We start from the raw sequence: 19,466 nt of genomic DNA on the forward strand, positions 1-19,466 counted from the left end.
CTTTAGTATAACGCTAAACTTTTTCATTCCTCGAACTTTTTTTTAACTTCGCCTTCTAGATTTCGTTTTTAGCATTACCATTGCTGACAATAGTAGCAGTTATGGGGGATCAAGTCTGCTCACACTGCGTCCGCGGTGTCACTTTAGCTCGTCTACCTATAGGACCATGACTGCCCGCGAGGAGGGCAGCTTAGTAAGGTTGATAAACTTTAGAGATGGTATACCGGACTTGTACCTGCCTTCGTACGTCACGCCCCCTCGTCAGCATTTTACCGTGTGACAAATTCGTTGTACAAAAGAAAAAGAGAGTAGAAATTAAAAAGAAAAAAATGCTGCGGGCCTCTATATAGATGTAAGCTGGCAATGTCGCTGCGTGTTCTAGATTGCGACGAAACCGTTACGAAACGTGCCTATATGCTTTTTTAATAACGACCCACGAGACAACACAATGCTGGAATAGAGAGAAAGAAATACATAGTAAGCCTCTCTACCGAGTAATCGATTTTCAATTATCAGCTTACATTCCAACATTCTTTCAAACGATCGATGGTTACAAAAGGACGTGCGGCGTGACCCATGTCAATTTCACCAGGACAACAATGTTTCGCCACCGCTTTAGTGCCATTATTAGGCACTTTTCGATGCTTAACCGGAGTTTGAGGCATCTACGCCAAAATATGCTTTAGCGCCGGAATAGGCATCTATAGGCACTATCAAATCAATACAGGAGGTGCCCAAGTATACCCAGTTGGTGATCCTGTATTGAAAAGCGCTATTAGAACCTCACGAAAAAAAAAAAGGCATGCGTCTAGGAATCCGGGCTCTAGTTAGTACAATGAAAGCCACGACAACAGTATGTAAGGAGAGAAAAAAAAACGCGAGATACACCGACAGCAATGTTACAGGGGCTGTACTTCTTGTCTGCCATGCTTAGAGCAAAGAAGTGATTATTATAGGTGAGCAAATTTCGAGCATTGAAACCTCAGCTGCAAAGTGCAACTTCTTCGCACTTAAAACTTGTTCCTAATTTGCTTTTACTTTGAATATAACGTGATCTCCGCAACGTGAAGGAATGCTACACTTTCTACACTATGGCAGAGTTCATATGAAAAAGAGACACAGAGTGAACATGAAAGAACTGATGTTCACAGAGTGAGCTTACCTTTGTCCAACTGCTGCGCTGCAAACCAGCAGCAACAGACAAAAAACTTCCATACAATTCATTACTAACTATGCTAGATTCTTCGCCCGCACATATTCAGAACAGATAGATGCGCTCTGTTGCTTGTGTGGTCGGAACTGCTTGCTTGTGCAGCAGCAGTCTGAGGTCGCTGGTATAATTTGAGCCCATTTTAAACCGGTGCACATTCGATTTTATTATTTTTGCGATAACGCGTTGTAGCTCAGTAAGAGCCGCAATGAGGTTCAAGATTGCAGTCGACTACTTCCGCAGCTTCGAGTTTCTTGCACAAACGTTTCCGTCGTCTGACTTCGAAAGCAGGATACGACGTTGCTAATGGTATCCTGAAAGCTTGAATGTCACTCTTGCAAGCAGCGAGGCTGAGTTTGTGATTCTAGGAATATTGTTCTCTGAATGCATATTTTCACGGAGCCCAAAAGGGGATCCAGGTAATTACCGGGCGATATTTATGGCTTCGGTGCGGTTTCAGTGACGATGCAGAACGGAGGAATTATTCACACAGAAGCACATACAGTGAACCCTCGTTAATATGACCCCCGATAATCTGACATACGCGCTTTACGGCCATACTTTTGGGGAACATTGCTGTGAAACCTCTGCAGATACCCCCGTTAATATGACAATTCCGCATTATGACCAAAATTTTCGGGAACTACCATGGTCATAATAACGAGGGTTCACTGTAATGCGCTTTTTTACGGGTGTTTTTTTCTTATCCTTTCCAGTTTTTTTTAATAAGAAAAAAAGCTACGAGGACCGCATAGATGTCGTTTTGGCAGTCGACTTATACGACCAGGCGGACATTCTGACCTGCACGAGTCACAGAAACAATATTCTATTATATTATTCCCATAGGGGTCAGGCCCAGATAAACCCTCGTCGCTACGGACACTCACTGGCCGCCTGAAAAAAACGTATAGAATCGCGCAGTGCCAGCATAAAAGGGCACCTCCCATTCTAACACATAGTGACCCTGGTGACCCCCAGACTCAGGAAGGTCACAGGAAACACCCGCGCAGACGCCTTAACACGTCGGACACATGGGGACGTCACCTTCGATAACTGTTTACTACCACGTTCAACCTCAGCATGTCGGTTACAGATACAGCGACTCCGCCACAGCGGCTCTCGGCAGTTTCAAGAGGACGCTGTCCCACTGAACGATCATCTCCTGTCTATCGACCCGTCGATGCATTTCGTTGCCACACACCACTGCTCGCGTCATTCTACACCGACTGTATACGACTTAATGTCGCCAGGACACCTCTGCTTCTCTGTAAAATGGGTCTTCTTCACTCGCCCAAATGCCCCACTTGCGCTGTTGAAGCTGATAAGCAACATCTGTACCTCAACTGTCACAGATTCGACGCCCCTCGAACCACGCTTAGACGAGTTACTCGAGCCTGCGGTGCACAGACTTTTCTCTGGCCACTCTGCTCGGCCCAGTACGACATACCTCACGGCGGTCTGCGACCAAAGCTGTTTTGACTTTCTTGAGCGATACAGGTCTCATGAACAGCCTGTGAACTCAAGTCGTGCCATCTCATTCTTCAGTGCCCCGCTCTTACCCTCAACCATTAACTACGTGTTTTCTTTTGTTTGTTTTTTAAAGTCATCTTTGTCTTTAATCTGTCTCATCCTCCTTTCGCCGTTTGTTAGTTTATCCTTTATTTCCTAATTCATTTCTTTTTCATTTGTTTTATTCTTCTTTTATTTATTTTCGTTTTTTCCTTGCGGAATAGCAAGCCGACGTCCCGTTTGGCTGACCTTTTCCCCATTTTTTTTCTTTCCTTTGGTCTAATAAATATATCCCCCCCCCCCCCCATGGTAGCTACCTATCGGCAGGCCCGTCGTCATGACCCGGTTTCAGTGGCTGTTCAGCACACCATTCATTCTAGCTCACCATACCACCCTCGTTCCCGGTCGACTTCAACGCCCTTGTCTCATGGCGGCTATATTCATTCTGTTCAGCGCGCTTTGAGCCTGCATTATGGTTAGCTCGCCATATCATCGCGAACAGTATATCGGCACGCACAGAAATCATAAGTTGAGAGGCTAGAAGAAAAGCTGGGAGAGAGAGAGAGAGAGAGTAATGGAGGAGAGCAAAGAAGTTGTACGGAGGCGAGACCCTCTCCCAACGTCCAAGTCCGGGAGGCGCCATGATCGCCATTTTGGATTCGGCCGGATTCGGCCACGTGCCTTTCCACGTGCAAAGACCAGGCGCGTTCGGCGCCATGGTATCCAATCCAATCCAATGGAAGTCGTGCGTTGCTTCTGCTGCGCTCCGTGTGCCATGCCGTGGACGAAGTGTGTTTGCTCCGTCTGCTCTCACTTGTGCGCTTGGATCGTGTCTTATTCCGTAGGGAACGAGTGTCGTACAGTTCTGCGACATGAAAAAAAAAAAATGGCGCTTGGAGCTAGTAGGAAACTCCGTTAGTAACACGCTAGGCCTAACGTATTGATCATGGAGGCTCCAATGTTAAGATGCCCCCCTTCATCTGGGTTGGTTTCTAGGTATTATGAAAGTTCTATGGCGGTAGCAGATTTCGCTTTCGCGCTGTTTTAAACACTAGTTTATGAAACAGCCCGAAAGATGAGATGTTCACCGTTTGTTAGTCATCGTCTGTGATTCATCTCATCATTCTTTCACCGTTTGTTAGTCATCTTTTTTTTTGTCATCTTTGTTTTTAATCTACCTCATCCTTCTTTCATCATCTGTTAGTTTTTCGTTTTCTCCTACTTCTTTTTCTTTATTTCTTATTTCTTAATTTTCTTTCTTTATTTATTTCTTATTCCTTCCTATTTCTTTCTTTCTTTAATTCTTATCTTTTCTTTTTATTTATTTATTATTATTTCTTATTTCTGGAATAGCAAGCCGACGTCCCGTTTGGCTGACCTTTCCCCGGTTTTTTTTTTCTTTTTCGTCTAATAAACATATCCCCCCCCCCCCCCCGAAAGATGAGTAAGAAGTGGACGCATATTCGCTAGGATCTATTTACTTATTTATGTATTTGTGATTGATTTATTGATATATAATGCGTTCCTAATACTTTACGCGTCGTCATCGCCATCAATAGCGAATGTCTTGCCCTCTGTGCGTGTATAGCTCTATTCAGCGCGAACGGTCTTGACATACAATCTGAACGTCATTCACTCGAAAGGGCATTCAGTTTCCCGTCTATCAGTGATATCAGTCCACGCAGAGTGTTCTTGGCACACTCGTTCCGTAGTGCTCTATAATTTTGCGACGCTATTGTTAAAGCCACATATTCTGCGGAAGCTCATTGATATGAAAAGACATCCGGCAATTTCCAAGCGGGGGCCCTTAGCGCAGTCCTTGCCCGGAAGCTGCGATAAAAGCGGCAGGAAAACATGAACTGCCTGTTAATTTTCAGTTTAGCCTATTGGACGGGCCGCTTATCATTGGTCGCGTTCTATTCCAACTTTATGTTCAATGTGTGCACGTGCGCCTCTGAGCACGGCTGGCTGTGGGTATTGATAACGAAGGCCGGAAGTCTCCGAGGCGCTCCGTATACTCCGCCACTCTGTAATATAACGTTTTATGGCTCGCCCTGCGGATTGAAGGGGTTGCGAGTTTTGCCGGATAAATGTTACAGATGGTTATTTGCACGGAGACGAACTCGAGTACCGATACTCTACAGCCGCGTAGAAAGTCGACTTTGCGAACACCGAAACGTATCTGACTCTGACATTAATGCAGGCGTCTTCACCAGTGACTACACTCTTAAAAATGAACTTCACCGCATAGCACGCTCCTAGCCAGCCATAATCTCGAATGATATCGTTATCTGCCCTGATTTGTTGAAAACGGGAGGCGTACGCCTTTTCTGTGACAATTACGAACAGCATAAGTGTCACAGAAATGGCGTACGCCCCCTGTTTTCAACAAATCAGGGCAGATAACGATATCATTCGAGATGATGGTTGGCTAGGAGCGGGCTATGCGGCGAAGTTCATTTTTAAGAGTGTATAGGAAGCCATGGGAGGGGTCAGTGGTGAATCACCCCAGGTCGTACTCGCGACTTATTTGTTGTTGTTGTTGTGCGACCTCCGGTTTTCCTCAAGCTTTTTATCAGATTTTTCAAGCTTTTTATCAAGCTTTTTCAAGCTCAAGTTTCCTCAGCAGCTTTTTAGCCGGGGCCACCACCATCTTTGTAGACGGAAACGGACCTAAATATAAAAAATAATAATAATAACGTCAAAGTGCCCCTGTGAACGTTGTGTGTTGTGTCTCTGCGATTCTAGTTTGAACTTACGAACGCAACGATATACTCTTGTACCGCTGTAACATCGGTATCGCGGCGACCTTTGAGTGCAATGTCAATTGAAACAAATTGCTACACTTGGTTAGGTTTATTTTACAAATGAGTACTATGGACGTCTATTCTACGTCTACTTGCCCGCTACGTCTACGTGTGCACTACGTATACGTAATCCACGTGTGCATTCTGTGTCCACGTCTCCACTCGGCTCACAGACACATATGCTTCGCGGCGCTAATGCGGGACCAAAACCAAAAAGTAGCCATAGTTTATAGTTACGGTCATGATTATAGTTGTGTCGCGACGTAGAACTCGTGAACTATTATTTGTTCAGACTGCGTGCACTATTTGTCATTGACACTCGTAGGAATACAAAAACTACAACATGTTCTGCTTTTTTTATTTCTCAATATTTGTTTATATTTATGTAAATGAAAGTATAATTAAAATTAGATAAATATTTATTGTTAAATACTTCGAATACATTTTAATACTTGCAGAAAATATTTCATCCGCACTCTTTTACTGCTACTTTGACTAAGCTATAATTTATTAACATTCCAAACTTCGTCTTTATACTAGCAGCTGCAGTATTTTCTTTTGCCGTTCATGAATTGCACCTTATTATATAGTACGAGTTTCGTGTTGTTCCTGAAGCGGGAAAGTAAAATGTTTAGAAGAAATGCGAGAAAATGCAAATTCGTGTGCATGGTAATCTGGAGAGCAAAGCCTGGCGTAAGCGTTTGCTCTTCTGAAAGGACTCTGTCTTTTTATTAAATTACCGTCGAATACGCGTTTTATAATGTTCTCGGAGCTTGTATACCGCCCCAGCCTCTCCCGGTTTATCCTCTTTAACAATAGTTTGAACGCATTCTTATGCAGTACACCACAGAGGATTTTCATAAAGCGCATCTCAAACGTTCGTAAACATTGCAGGAAGCGTTCACATCTGCATGGTCGACAACACAGGCGCACTTTTGCGGGCGCCGTGCGCAAATTTCTTTTTTTTTTTTTTTTTACCTTCGAATGCCTCGCATTTTGCCATCATATTCCCATTATTAGTATTACGTTCCAGAAGTACAAAAGACGCGCGTTGTTCAAAGGTATTATTTTTGTGGTTCGTTTTTAACGCCGAACGTGCAATTCGTGCGAGAGACCGCGCACGAATTACGTTACGTTCAAAAGGGTGTCTCCTCACTCCCTCAAGGGAGTAGCATAACACCTTCTTCATGCCGGGGAGTAATATTACTCTCCAGTAGGAAGAAAGGTGTTACGCTACTCCCTTGAGGGAGTGAGGAGACACCCTTTTGAGCGTAATTGTACTCTGCAAAAGGGTGTTATATATGTCGCCAAAAAAGGAGTTAAAGTACACTCTTTTTTTTTAAGAGTGTAGGATACTGCGACCACTGCGGGGAAGCATACCATGTCGTCATCACTTTTCCTTCATTCATTCATTCATTCATTCATTCATTCATTCATTTATTGTTGTTGTTGCTGTCTGAAAAGTAAAGAAGAAACGAAAAGAACTTACACGCTCATTTATTGTTTTTTTTTTTAACAGTTTCGAGCTTTCATATATTCGAGCTCGCCTGGGTGTTGTCACTGGCGAACTAGTGACACAACGAAAAGGAATGTCGGCAGAAGAAAGCAGCGCAGAGGTGACGTGCCTCTACCAGCGCTATTAGGATAGCTGCAGTACAGTCTGTGTGGTAGGCCGCCCATGGAAGTTAGGTAAGCGTAGAGGTATTCTGCCTCCTCTTCCGAGCATCTGGATCTTGCTTCGGCCACCTTGCAGTCCGTGTAGCCGTCGAAGTGTCTGTAAGAAAGCGCGGGCGAGGAGGAGGGAAAAAAAGTATCAGTATAATAGTATTAGTAAAATGTAGAACGTGCACTAGTAATTAAAAGGTAACGCAAGTAATATTTTGTGATCCATGCCATTTACAAGGCACCCGGGACTCCTCTCTTTCACTAAGTACTTGGACTTCCGCTGCTGCTGCTGCTTACATTCGTGCAACGCGACAAGCGACTTCCGTTGACTTTTATCCGGTTCTCGTTTGGAGCGATAGAACTGTAAAAGCGAATATGGTCCTCCTCTCGGGAGAGAATTTTCCTGCAAGCAGCGCCCGAGGCTTCGATGTATAGATGCAATTTATTTCGTGTAGTGTCTCTTCCGTGTACAGTCAAACCTCGATTTACGAACACCCTTCGTTTCTCAGAAAATCGTTCGTAAATCGAGGTATTCGTAAATCGAGGTCCGAGGTGTGCAGCGCACAAATACCTCACCAAACCACGGGAAATTGATTTGAATAAGTTTTATTTTTGAAAATACTGCGTAATTGTGCTTTGCAACATACTTTCTGCAGGGTCTATGTTGTTTAGAAGAGATGACAGAAGTCTGACACTTGACTCATCCACCCGGTCCTCAAAGTACCGTATCGCGCGCGGATGAGAACGCTTCAAACGGCAAATATCACCCTTGTCCCCGGCTGTCAGGACTGAACGCCTTCTCTTGGAACGGCAAGATGTTTCCATCTCGGAGACCTGGTCCAAACTCACAACCGTTCGGCTGTAAACGCCGGAATTATACTTTCAGGAAATGATGAATCATGTTTGTGGAACGTGGTGGCGTTGGGACATTGTATGTTGGACCTTGACAGCATGTACTGAGGAACTTTCATTATCCTCCGGTCCATTGGCCTGTCCTCTGTACTTTCATGACGCCCGTTTGTATATCGAGGTCAGAATGGCTTGGCTACTTTGGGTCCGTCCCCTAATAATCCGTTCATAGTTCCGATATCCAGGGTTCGTAAAACGAGGTCAAAATACACGGAAAAAGTTTGGTTCCCTGTGGAGCCGTTCGTAAGTTGAGGGAATTCGTATATCGAGGGTTCATAAAACGAGGTCCGACTGTATACCTCGACACAACGATACCTAATACGTAATTATATTTACCTCTACAAGCGAAAATAAATTCAACGTTACTCATTTGCGGACAACGTCTGCTAATTACTAGTCCCTGAAGGTGGCTGCACGTCAAGCGTGCTGTCGATCAAAAGCATGCGGCTTCTTCGTTGCTGCTGCATCTGACATACGAATACAAGGCTGCAGCGTACACTCTTTTTTGCCACATATATAACACCCTTTTGGAGAGTACAATTACGCTCAAAAGGGTGTCTCCTCACTCCCTCAAGGGAGTAGCATAACACCTTTCTCCCTACTGGAGAGTAATATTACTCCCCGGCATGAAGAAGGTGTTATGCTACTCCCTTGAGGGAGTGAGGAGACACAAAGGAGTTAAAGTACACCTTTTTTTCATAGTGTAGTCGACTTATCCACGTCAGTTTTATGATATCTCATAGCAGACATAAGGATTCTTTTTTTTTTTTTTGCGGTATCTGCACGATTTGTGTGAAGTACAAAAATGTATCATCGAAAAGTCCGTATAGCGGTCAGCATCCCCATCGTGAGGAACACGTATTAGTACTCTACAGATCCGTGAAAATAAATTTTCAAAACTGAAATACTGAAATTACAACAGCATTTTGAAGAAAAAAAAGTAAATTAAATTTGAGTTGTAAATTCATAATTTTAGCTTAATTACAATTAGAGTCGCTCCGAAAAGTAATTACAAAGGTAGTCTACTAGCCGAGCAATATTTCAAGCAAATTATACAGCTCCTCGGGGCGTTTTATGCGCTTTTAAAATTTCACAGAGGCGGATGGATTTAACAAGGCGTTGAGGCGGAGTAGTTTGGTATATGTTTATATTCTACAGCAGCACGAAAACATCGCAAAAACACGACACGACACGAAGGGGACACGACAACACAATCTGCTAACTCCCAACGAACAAGACGTTTAATGTTTGAACGCGTTTGTGCGTGCCAAGAATATTCACACGTGCGTATGACGTGAGCACAACGATACTTAAAAAGAAGGAAACGTTCAAACACTAAACTTCTTGTTAGTCGAGACTCGAGAGTTAACATATTGTGTTGTCGTGTCTCCTTCCCTCCCTGTTATCGTGCTGCTCTAGAATATGAGCGCCCCTTCAAGATCAAAGTCGTACACTGTAAACTTTTTCACACCTTTAAAGGTGTGCGCTATGCACATTCAGCCTGGTTGCGTAACATTGCATCTGCAGGATGATATTTTACAAAATTTGGAAAGCATTACTAAAGATCAAGTGTCAGTGCAAGTCTTGCTTTCATTATGTCTTGGATATCGTAGGGACGAGCTAATGCATATATATGCATCGCTATCGATAATCGAGCACGCGCAAGTGTCTACAATACTGTTGAATAATGTTGATTTGTTGCAAGACTGAATTTTGGAGGACAGACAACACTCGAGTAAAGAAAATTTGTGCGAAACCGTGCTCCATTATGATGTTACCAAAATTACACCTAAAAAGGCGTGCGCCATGCACGTTATTACACCTTTAAAGGTGTGAAACGATTTAGAGTGTAGTCGACCATAGGAAGGAGATCACTGCTTACTCGCAAAAAAGCATGTGCCGTGCGAATATTCGAATTTTTCGAATACCGAAGCCTATACGACCAAAAACCCTTATATGTGCCATAAAATGCTGATGAAATATAGCAAACTCATTTCTTTCACTTGCCATTTTGTCGCATTGACCACTTCATTGTAGTTTTCTCTCTCTCTCTCTCTCTCTCTTTAATTCGTGCAGTTATGCCTCAATTTCCAATGGCTTATTGAAAACGGAGTTGCTGCAACGTCTGCACTCTTAAAAATGAACTTCACCTCATAGCACGCTCTTAGCCAACCATTATCTCGAATGATATCGTTATCTGGTCTGATTTGTTGAAAACGGGGGGCGTACGCCATTTCTGTGACACCTATGCTGTTCATAATTGTCACAGAAAAGGCGTACGCCCCGTGTTTTCAACAAATCAGGGCAGATAACGATATCACTCGAGATAATGGTTGGCTAGGAGTGTGCTATGCGGTGAAGTTCATTTTTAAGAGTGTGTCTTTGGAAAAACACGACGTCCCACCTCTAGTCTTGACTATGTGACCTCTTACTGTACACTCTTAAAAATGAACTTGACAGCAGAGCACGCTCCTAGCCAACCATCATCTCGAGTGATATTGTTATCTGCCGTCCGTAATTTGTTGAAAACGGGAGGCGTACGCCTTTTTTGTGACACTTATGCTGTTCATAATTGTCACAAGAGGGGCGTACGCCTCCCGTTTTCAACAAATCACGGCACACAACGATATCATTCGAGATGATGGTTGGCTATGAGCGTGCTATGCGGTGAAATTCATTTCTAAGCGTGTACACTCTAAAAACAGAACTTCACCGCACAGCACGCTGTGTACCAACCATTGCCACGAATGATAGAGTTATCGCTTCTGATTCGAAGAGAGATGGGGGCGTACGCCTTTTTGTGGCAATTTTCATATATCCAAATTGCCACAAAAAGGCGTACGCCCACCTATCTCTTCGAATAAGAAGCGATAACCATATCATTCGTGACAATGGTTGGCGCACAGCGTGCCATGCGGTGAAGTTCTGTTTTTAGAGTGCATATGTTTCCAGTTTCGTAACTTTCTTCTTCACGGTGTAAATAAACCAATGAATGAACGAGAAAGTAGCCGATGCTCACTACTTCATAATTCCCATCTTTACTCGTTTAACTGAAGTACATTTTCTCGTTGTTAATAGTTCCTCCATGGCGAAGCGGTTGTTGCCTTTCGCTATCATCCACGTGTCAGACGACACGAAAGAAGAAGAGGGAAAGAAGGAAAGAAACGGGCCGAGGGAAAATCCAATAAGCTTCGCAATCGGAGTACCTTCCTTCGAAGCGGACCCGTCAACACTCGCAATAATAGATAGGGCAGCTCCTTTCGCAGATAATGAGTTTTGTCGTTCACTGGATTAGATTTAAAGCCCCTTTAGTCTCGACGCGCGGCGAGGTGGACGTTTTCCTCCAATTCGCACAGAATTGAATAGAAAACGTAATGCCAATGTAATTTGCTATTTGCAAGGAACTTTATTCAGTAACAGAGATACGAAAAAAACACGAAAAAAAAACAAAAAAAAAACAAAAAAAACAGCGCGATCGAGAAGGTTCTGCGACATCAAAATCTGATTGGCCTGAGTTCGGGCGACTCACAATAAATGTGGAATGATTCGTGAGTCTCTTTTTATTTCTTTTTTTTTTTCTTTTTTTCTAAATCGTATTGTTTCCCCTTGTTGACTCGTAAAATCGTTACGAAGCTATCAAACTTGTGTTCCTGCAAAGGCGAATTGCGCTCGAATTCTCGCGTGAGCTACCCAAGCTTTTCTTCTTCATTCTTTTTTTTTTTTTCCTCGAATGGAGATCGTATTATCATCCGCCTTTGAAGTTAGCTTCACCGTCTTTCATGTCTTTCGACAAGATGTGCTTCACCTGCGTTTCTGCGTTTGTAACGTGTGTTTTACGTTGGGGGGGAGCAAAGAGTTAGGCACGACCTAAAGAAGCTGGCTACTCTTGAAGCAAGTTGCTTTACGCAGATCACCATTGAGTCGGGCTCACCTGCACGCTCGTTCTACTACGCCTTCCACGTTCTCACTGGTGACGTCAGTTTCCCGGTAGCTCTCTATGACCTTTTCACATTCCCCATTTTGGAGACAGCCATGCAGCGCCGTAACATCTGGAAGCGACAGGGAGACAGACATAACGTGGATATCATTGCAAAAGGATACCTTATATAGTCATGTTGACAGCTTGGAGCTGGGCTGCTTCAAACGGAGTCTTTAAGATATATTTCTCTATGACCTTGCGCAAGGGTGTTCGTGAAAGCTGTTTCATTGCAGGTATTTATTATTATTATTATTATTAGTAGTAGTAGTAGTAGTAGTAGTAGTAGTAGTATTGACCTCTTACCTCGTTTTTTCTACCGCACACTAGCTCGCTTGCAACATATTAATTTTTTCATCCAGTTTTGAGCCTTTCTTTATTATTATTATTATTATTATTAATATTAAATTATATAATATATTATGCGCTAATTATATATATAATTATGCATCTCGACTAGCGGTCAAAGATGAAGCAAGACGGATATAGTACATGATCCGTTGTGAGCTATGATACTCAAGCCTTTTTTTCCGCTTTTACTTTTCAATAGGGCAAGTATAGTGCCCTCTCTATTCCACGTACTGCACAAAGCACTTTTAGTCTCATTCCAGCGGCTTTTGGAAAGCGTCTTTGTTAGCAGACGACAGCAATGCACTCGGAGCAGACGACAGATACTCTTACACCATTATGCCATATGTCCCTGTCATCAGTCGTTTATATTAATGTGCACACCACGTACATTAACGCAGTGGCTCTTGTGATCTAAATGCGTTGGATACCGCCTTTTACCGTCTCGGTTGTCCGAAATGTGATAAGGATAATGTTGCGTAACAGAGGGTACATACGTTCAACGCTGAGAAGAGCCGTGAGAGCATGGAGTAGACGATTCACAAATAACAGATACAGGCGGTATTCAGCAAGGGTCAATGTCTTGGTAGTCAGCTCATCGAAGCACGTAGCCATGTTCGTCAGCGTACTGCGCAACACCAATACATGTATCAGCGCTGACTAAGACAGCAGCCAGTGTTGCCTTCTTCGGGACTCTTTTTTTGTTTACTGCACATTAGGTATGACCGAAATTTATAAAAACCAAAAAAGTGTGGTGTTCAATATCATGCCGTGCCTACAGAGGGTTTCTTAAGGGGGCCGTAAACAGGCCGCCAAACATTTTACAAATAATGGTACCCCATGAAGGAACGCAGGACATATTACCCAAATATTCATTTCGTTGGGCTCGTTCCATATCAGTGACCCATATACACCCTTAAAAATTAACTTCACCGCATAGCACGCTCCTATCCAACCATGATCTCGAATGATATCGTTATCTGCCCTGATTTGTTGAAAACGGGGGGGGGGACATTTTTTGTGACACTTATGCTGTTCATAAGTGTCACAAAAAAGGCGTACGCCTCCCGTTTTCAACAAATCAGGGCAGCTAACGATATCACTCGAGATGATAGTTTGCTAGGAGCGTGCTATGCGGTGAAGTTCATTTCTAAGAGTGTAGATGCTTTCAAAGATGAGTAACCAGCGCGCCCCTCTCCACCACGCATACGTCAGACAGCTACGTAGCCCTTTGCCGTCCAATCGTGGCTCCGAGCTCCGAACATGACGTTTCAAATTACCAGCCAATAAACGGGCTAAATTGAACGCATTTCTTTTCCACTTTTTTTTTTTTTTTTTTTTTTTTTTTGATAGGGGCGAGTAGGCGTACCGCCATCCAGATACCTCTGTCCATTGTTGTTACACTGTTAAAATAGAACTTCACCACATCGCACGCTCCTAGCCAACCACCATTCCGAATTATATCATTCTGCGTCATGATTCGTTCAAAACAGGGGGAGGAGCCTATCTGGGACATGCATAATATGTCCCAGATAGGCGCCTCCTGCCATTTTCAGCAAATACGTACACAGAATGATATCATTCCGAACGATGGTTGGCTATGAGCGTGCTATGTGGTGAAGTTCTATTTTAACAGTGTACGTCATTTGAAGAATTGTAGCACCCAATCAGACGCCAACGCGGAGGTACACATAACGTTCTGCTCTACACTCTTAAAACTGAACTTCACCACATATAGGACGTTCCTAGCCAACCATCATCCCGAATGACAACGTTCTCGTCCCTCATTTGTTGAAAACGGGGGGGGGGGGGGGAGCCTATTTTGTATCCATAATGCATTTCATAATCGCTACATAATAAGCTCCGCCTCCTGTTATCAACAAATCAGGAGGGAGAACGTTGTCATTGGGGATGATGGTTGGCTAAGAGCGTGCTACATGTGGTGAAGATACGGACCTATCAGGTCCATCTATACAAAAGTGTCACAGTTAACAAGTTAAAACCTCCGCTTGGAGCCGACACAGTCGGCAGGTTTCGCTTGGTAGAGTTTATAGTCCCTTTAAATTAATGGATGAGCACTACGCATACCCACACTCTTAAAAATGAACTTCACCTCATAGCACGCTCCTAACCAACCATAATCTCGAATGCTATCGTTATCTGCCCTGATTTGTTAAAAACTGGAGGCGTACGCCTTTTTTTGTGGCACTTATGCTGTTCATAGTTGTCACAAAAAAAAAGGCGTACGGCTCCCGTTTTCAACAAATCAGGGCAGATAACGATATCATTCGAAATTATGGTTGGCTAGGAGCGTGCTATTTGGTGAAGTTCATTTTTAAGAGTGCAGAACCCAGACAGCTGTTTCGCGTATTATACAACCATCGACTCTTTATTCTTTGCGGCTCCAAAGCGCGTGGGCTCCCTGCTGTTTTCAAACTCCCTAATATTCTTCATCTTGCGAGCCAACAATGAGATCCGACGTTTGTAAGAACGGAGGAGATGCCGACGGTATAAGGCGTGCAATATCCAGAATCCCCGCAAATAAATACGAACCTACCTGCACTTGGATATTGCGCAACGTTTCGAGCACATTGTGAACGCGCCGAAGACGCACGCAACAAATATAGATTCTCCTCAATTTCCCTTACATGTTCGCATCGTGCCGAAGAGTTGCGTTTTGGGGAATTGCGAAACCTGGGCTTCCAAGCGTTGAATCCGCATCCAAGTGAGCCAGGCAAATCGAGGCAGACAACATGGCTCGTATATATCCGACTGCGGCTCGAGTCGATAAACTGCGAGAGAATTTTTATTTTATTTTATTCGACACGTAATATTGTATGGATATGCTTGGACGCTATAGGAGTCTTCCAACCAATATATTTCACCACATTTCTGCCGGTTCATTCTAATGTGTCATCAAATACGTTTGTGCTATACGTATGTACACGTAGCGTGTATTGTACGAGGGGCATTTAATAAGTTCTAAGTTAAAAACAGTCCGCACACCGGGGAAGGACGTCACGTATAAAATACATCGGTATAACGCAACAAGTAAAAACAGTTAGCTTGACGTTTCGGAAGTCGTGCGACTTCCATAATCAGAAGACAAGAAAACAACAGCATACACTCTAAATCTTTTCACACCTTTAAAGGTGTAACAACGTGCATGGCGCACGCCTTTTTAGGTGTAATTTTGGTAACATCACAATGGAGCACGGTTTCGCACAAATTTTCTTTACTCGAGTGTTGTCTGCCCTTCAAAAATTCAGTCTTGCAACATCTCAACACTGTTCAACAGTATTGTAGACACTTGCGCGTGCTCGATTATCGATAGCGATGCATATATGCATTAGCTCGTACCTACGATATCCAAGACATAATGAAAGCAAGATTTGCACTGGCACTTGATCTTTAGTAATGCTTTCCAAATTTTGTAAAATATCATCCTGGAGATGCAATGTTACGCAACCAAGTTGAATGTTCATAGCGCACACCTTTAAAGGTGTGAAAAAGTTTACAGTGTACAACCAGAGCCTATTTATCCTACACGCTACACTAGACTACACTAGGGAGGGGGGGGGGGGGGCGACGATCACAGTGTATAAATAGGCACTGGTTTTATGTTGTCATTTTCTTGTCTTCTGATTATGGAAATCGCACGACTTCAAAAACGTCAAGTGAACTGTTTTTACTTGTCGTGTTACACCGATGTGTAGTTTACGTGTAGTTGAGTTCTAAGTCTAAGTAGGATGTAGTAATAGATTGACGGTATTTCAATGTTGCGTGCATATTGCGTCATCCTTCTAGGTGATAATTACGAGTTACGTGACTCCCCTCTCCCATTCGACCTCGCGTCGCACCACGTTGAAGGTATACGCTCTGCAAGTAGGGCACGCTTCCGCGCAGCTCCTACAGTTCCCCCTTTCCCTCAACCTCTGACGTAACCCAACGCGGCACATGATTGGCCGCCCCCCAGCACAACAAACTGGACGCGGAGGTCCCACGTGGGTAGATTCACGTGGGAGGAAGCAACGAAGTAACCGCAACCACAATATCGAGCACGTTGGTTACTCTGCGCCGACCGGTGAGTGGTGGAACACTGCCCACGTGATTTCTCCGCCCATTTCCCTCTCTCCTGCGCAGAAGTTCAACTTGCACAGAGTATAGCTAGGTGGCAATTGCTGAAGCGAAGGACAGCGTGGAGCATGGCGCCGTTATCGAATTTTTTGACGAAAGAAGGAACAGGGCCACTGGCAAGTATTCAAAAGCCCATGAATGCGTACAGGGATTGTGAGCCCTCATATATGCGACTGTCAAAACGTTTGCAGCTTTGTATAGGCGTAGCACGGAGTCTTCGGAAGACAACCCACGCGCTGGTCGTTAGGAAACGTGCCGCAAAGCGGAAGACAGGGTTACGACTCTAGTTACGACCAATAGGCGTGTGATGGTTCTTCAGGTTCGCTCAACGAGGTCATTTCACGATTCATTTCCTCCTGGTACATCGCCTCCCCGGGGCCGTTACCTCCATTGCCGACATCAAGGAATTTAAGTAGTGTTTATGTAACCGTTTCTCTGCATATATAGTCATTTTTCGTTCTAAATATTGTCCACTTGTGCTGTTATTGTTCTCTCTAATCGACCCAAATCTTTCACTTTTTTTATATATATATATATTTACATCCACGTATCTGTGCAATTTGTTCATATGGACTTACTTTGTAAATATTGCCACGAATCATCTTCGAGAAACTTCCAGGGCAGGCACGAAACGGTACATCTCATCCCGGCGCATGCTGAAGAAGAAAGAAGCTTCCAGACACATCGCCTGCTGCACGTGCTGTTTCTAGACTTTTCGGCGCGACGCTTAAATGCCTGTGCGCTCCAGACTGGAGCATTCTTTCTTTGGACTCAGTTGTGTTCAGAGAGCTATCACTCTTGTGTTTTGCTACCAAGTAGTCTAATAAACCGTTCGCTGTTTATTCGACGACTCGCCGACCCATTTCGCTTCGTGACAATATTTTAGAATGCTGCTTGTATTAACACCCGATTATTAAAAGTGTGACCCCTCCTCTCTGTATTGCCCCACGGCCCTGAGGTTAAATATATAAATATATACGAATGCTGGGTCCGTAGAAGAGACTTTGCGCTGTGAAGAGACATAGCACGCTGTGCGCCAACCATTGCCACGAATGATATGGTTATCGCTGATGCGAACAGAGAGGTGGGCGTACGCTTTTTTCTGGCAATTTGGATACATGAAAATTGCCACAAAAAGGCGTATGCCCCCATCCCTCTTCGAATCCACAGGGGTGGCATTCAATGTATTGCTCCGTAGACGAAAGCGTGCTGGGCGAACGCAATGCATCCTGGACAGGTCCTGGTCGCACGTCACAGCAAACATCAAGGCGCACGTGACCTTAAAGACGGCGGCGCGCGTGATCGGCGGCCAAACTGTTTGTAAACAATGCGGTTGTTGTTTCTGGACGGCGTTTTGGATGTTTTTCCATCACGGTAATTATTTTTATCCGATAATCCCGCAGTAAAACGCGCAGTTTTACACATAAAGCCTCGTATTGTTGACAGCTTCCAAAGATGTGATTACGACCGCGCGTTAAGAACTTACCGAGCCGATGCGATGTACGTAAACTGAGGTGAAATGGGCTACCATGTTGCGGAAGAAGCACCGCATAGTTTACGCTGGCAAAATATGGTCATCTCTTGGTGCTATGACGGTGAAAATCTGTCGGTAAGTGGCAAAGCGACACGTAACCAAAATCACATGACCTCAAAATGACGTTTTCTATGACGTGCGACCAGGACAAGGTGACAGTTTTGCCAAAAGCACCCGCTTTAGAGTAGTTACAACAATGGCGGGTTTGTGTCACCCCTGTGTTCGAATCAGAAGCGATAACCCTATCATTCTTGGCAATCGTTGGCGCACAGCATGCTATGCAGTGAAGTTCTGTTTTTAGACGTACTCTTTACAAATCACTGAACTTGGAAAGCGACGCGTGAGGCGCATGGGCATCAGTGGAGGGTGGGGTTGACAAATAAAAATGTGTTTTTTAGTGCTATACCTCTCGCTTCTAAGTTGGACTTAGAACTTATCGAACGCCCCTCGTATGTGGCAGTCACGTGTCAAAATGCCCGCCCGCCGCAGCGGAAACGCGAGGTCGCGTGAACGTTTCAGCTCAAGTCTCGCTGCATCATGCTTCGCTGGCTCAGTCAATCAATCAATCAATTTAGTCCATGCTAATCATAATGCTAAACACGTACCCTGCTTTGAAAGAAAATGTGGGTTAAATTATAGTCGCGGGTCATGTCCGCGGTAGTTGTTTTTCTTGTGGTACGCGCAAGTATGCTTTGCCTTACAACACTTCTGTTCTGCGGAGAAGCGCACTTGCAGAGGAATTCATTTATTTGACGGTTTGCAGCTGCGTGCGAGGTACTTCCGTTGCCCTTTCCATGCCTGGCGGAGGGTGTGCTCCCGGCAAAGACTTTGTGATTGAAATCTCATTACATACTTGCGGGATGCCTAAGTGGACACTGCATTCGCGAATTGGTGGTAATTCCGCACCAAGTGGCCACAGTTGCGTCGAGGCGGCAGCTTGATTTTTATTTTATTTTTTTTAAATCAGTAAAGCCGATAAAGCATGCCATGAAAACTCCGGTAACTCCGGCACGGAAGCCATTATGCGAGGCGATCAAACGAAAGCTGGCGGCAAAACTTGCTTTTGCAGCAAACCTGCAGTTACAAGCAACGGTGCAATCGCGTCGTTGTCATTTTATCTACGAGAGAAAGAAACGAGTTTTACACCTCCACTCACCCAGCTGTGTTGAGGACTGCGCGCTCCGCCGTAATACCCTTGTGAAAGAGTTCCCTCCGATGTAATTAGCTGGACACGAGCTGAGTTGATAACGCGTGGGGCGCCAGCTGGCAGCCGTCACGGTGCTCTGCATGTCGGGATATTACGCTAGAGCACTCTACCACGTTCAGCAATTTGGCAGAACGTTTTGCGGAAAACGCGTTTTTTTTACTTTT

General features: G+C 44.2%; 3 protein-coding genes across 3 annotated transcripts in view; 1 reads left to right on the plus strand and 2 right to left on the minus strand.

Annotated features, from left to right (window-relative positions):
- LOC135398732 (zonadhesin-like) overlaps nucleotides 1-1,326 on the minus strand; it is a 55,724-nt gene extending 54,398 nt beyond the window's left edge. Inside the window, exon 1 of the mRNA XM_064630115.1 lies at nucleotides 1,163-1,326. Within this exon, the coding sequence (XP_064486185.1) occupies nucleotides 1,163-1,224 (62 nt within the window). The 5' untranslated portion in view covers nucleotides 1,225-1,326. The remainder of the gene's footprint in view (nucleotides 1-1,162) is intronic.
- The window catches only part of LOC135398939 (tRNA (guanine(6)-N2)-methyltransferase THUMP3-like), a 283,535-nt gene that overhangs the window by 128,554 nt on the left and 135,515 nt on the right, over nucleotides 1-19,466 (plus strand). The window lies entirely within an intron of this gene.
- Nucleotides 7,008-19,331, minus strand: LOC135398940 (uncharacterized). Its single transcript, XM_064630516.1, has 5 exons — nucleotides 19,252-19,331; nucleotides 15,073-15,216; nucleotides 12,922-13,052; nucleotides 12,032-12,149; nucleotides 7,008-7,300 (listed from the first exon to the last, which is right to left on the minus strand). Exons 2-5 carry the CDS (start codon nucleotides 15,177-15,179, stop codon nucleotides 7,084-7,086), a joined length of 573 nt encoding a protein of 190 aa, XP_064486586.1. The 5' UTR covers nucleotides 15,180-15,216; nucleotides 19,252-19,331; the 3' UTR covers nucleotides 7,008-7,083.

Source organism: Ornithodoros turicata, chromosome 6, assembly GCF_037126465.1.
Source record: "Ornithodoros turicata isolate Travis chromosome 6, ASM3712646v1, whole genome shotgun sequence".
Taxonomy (NCBI): Eukaryota; Metazoa; Arthropoda; class Arachnida; order Ixodida; family Argasidae; genus Ornithodoros; species Ornithodoros turicata.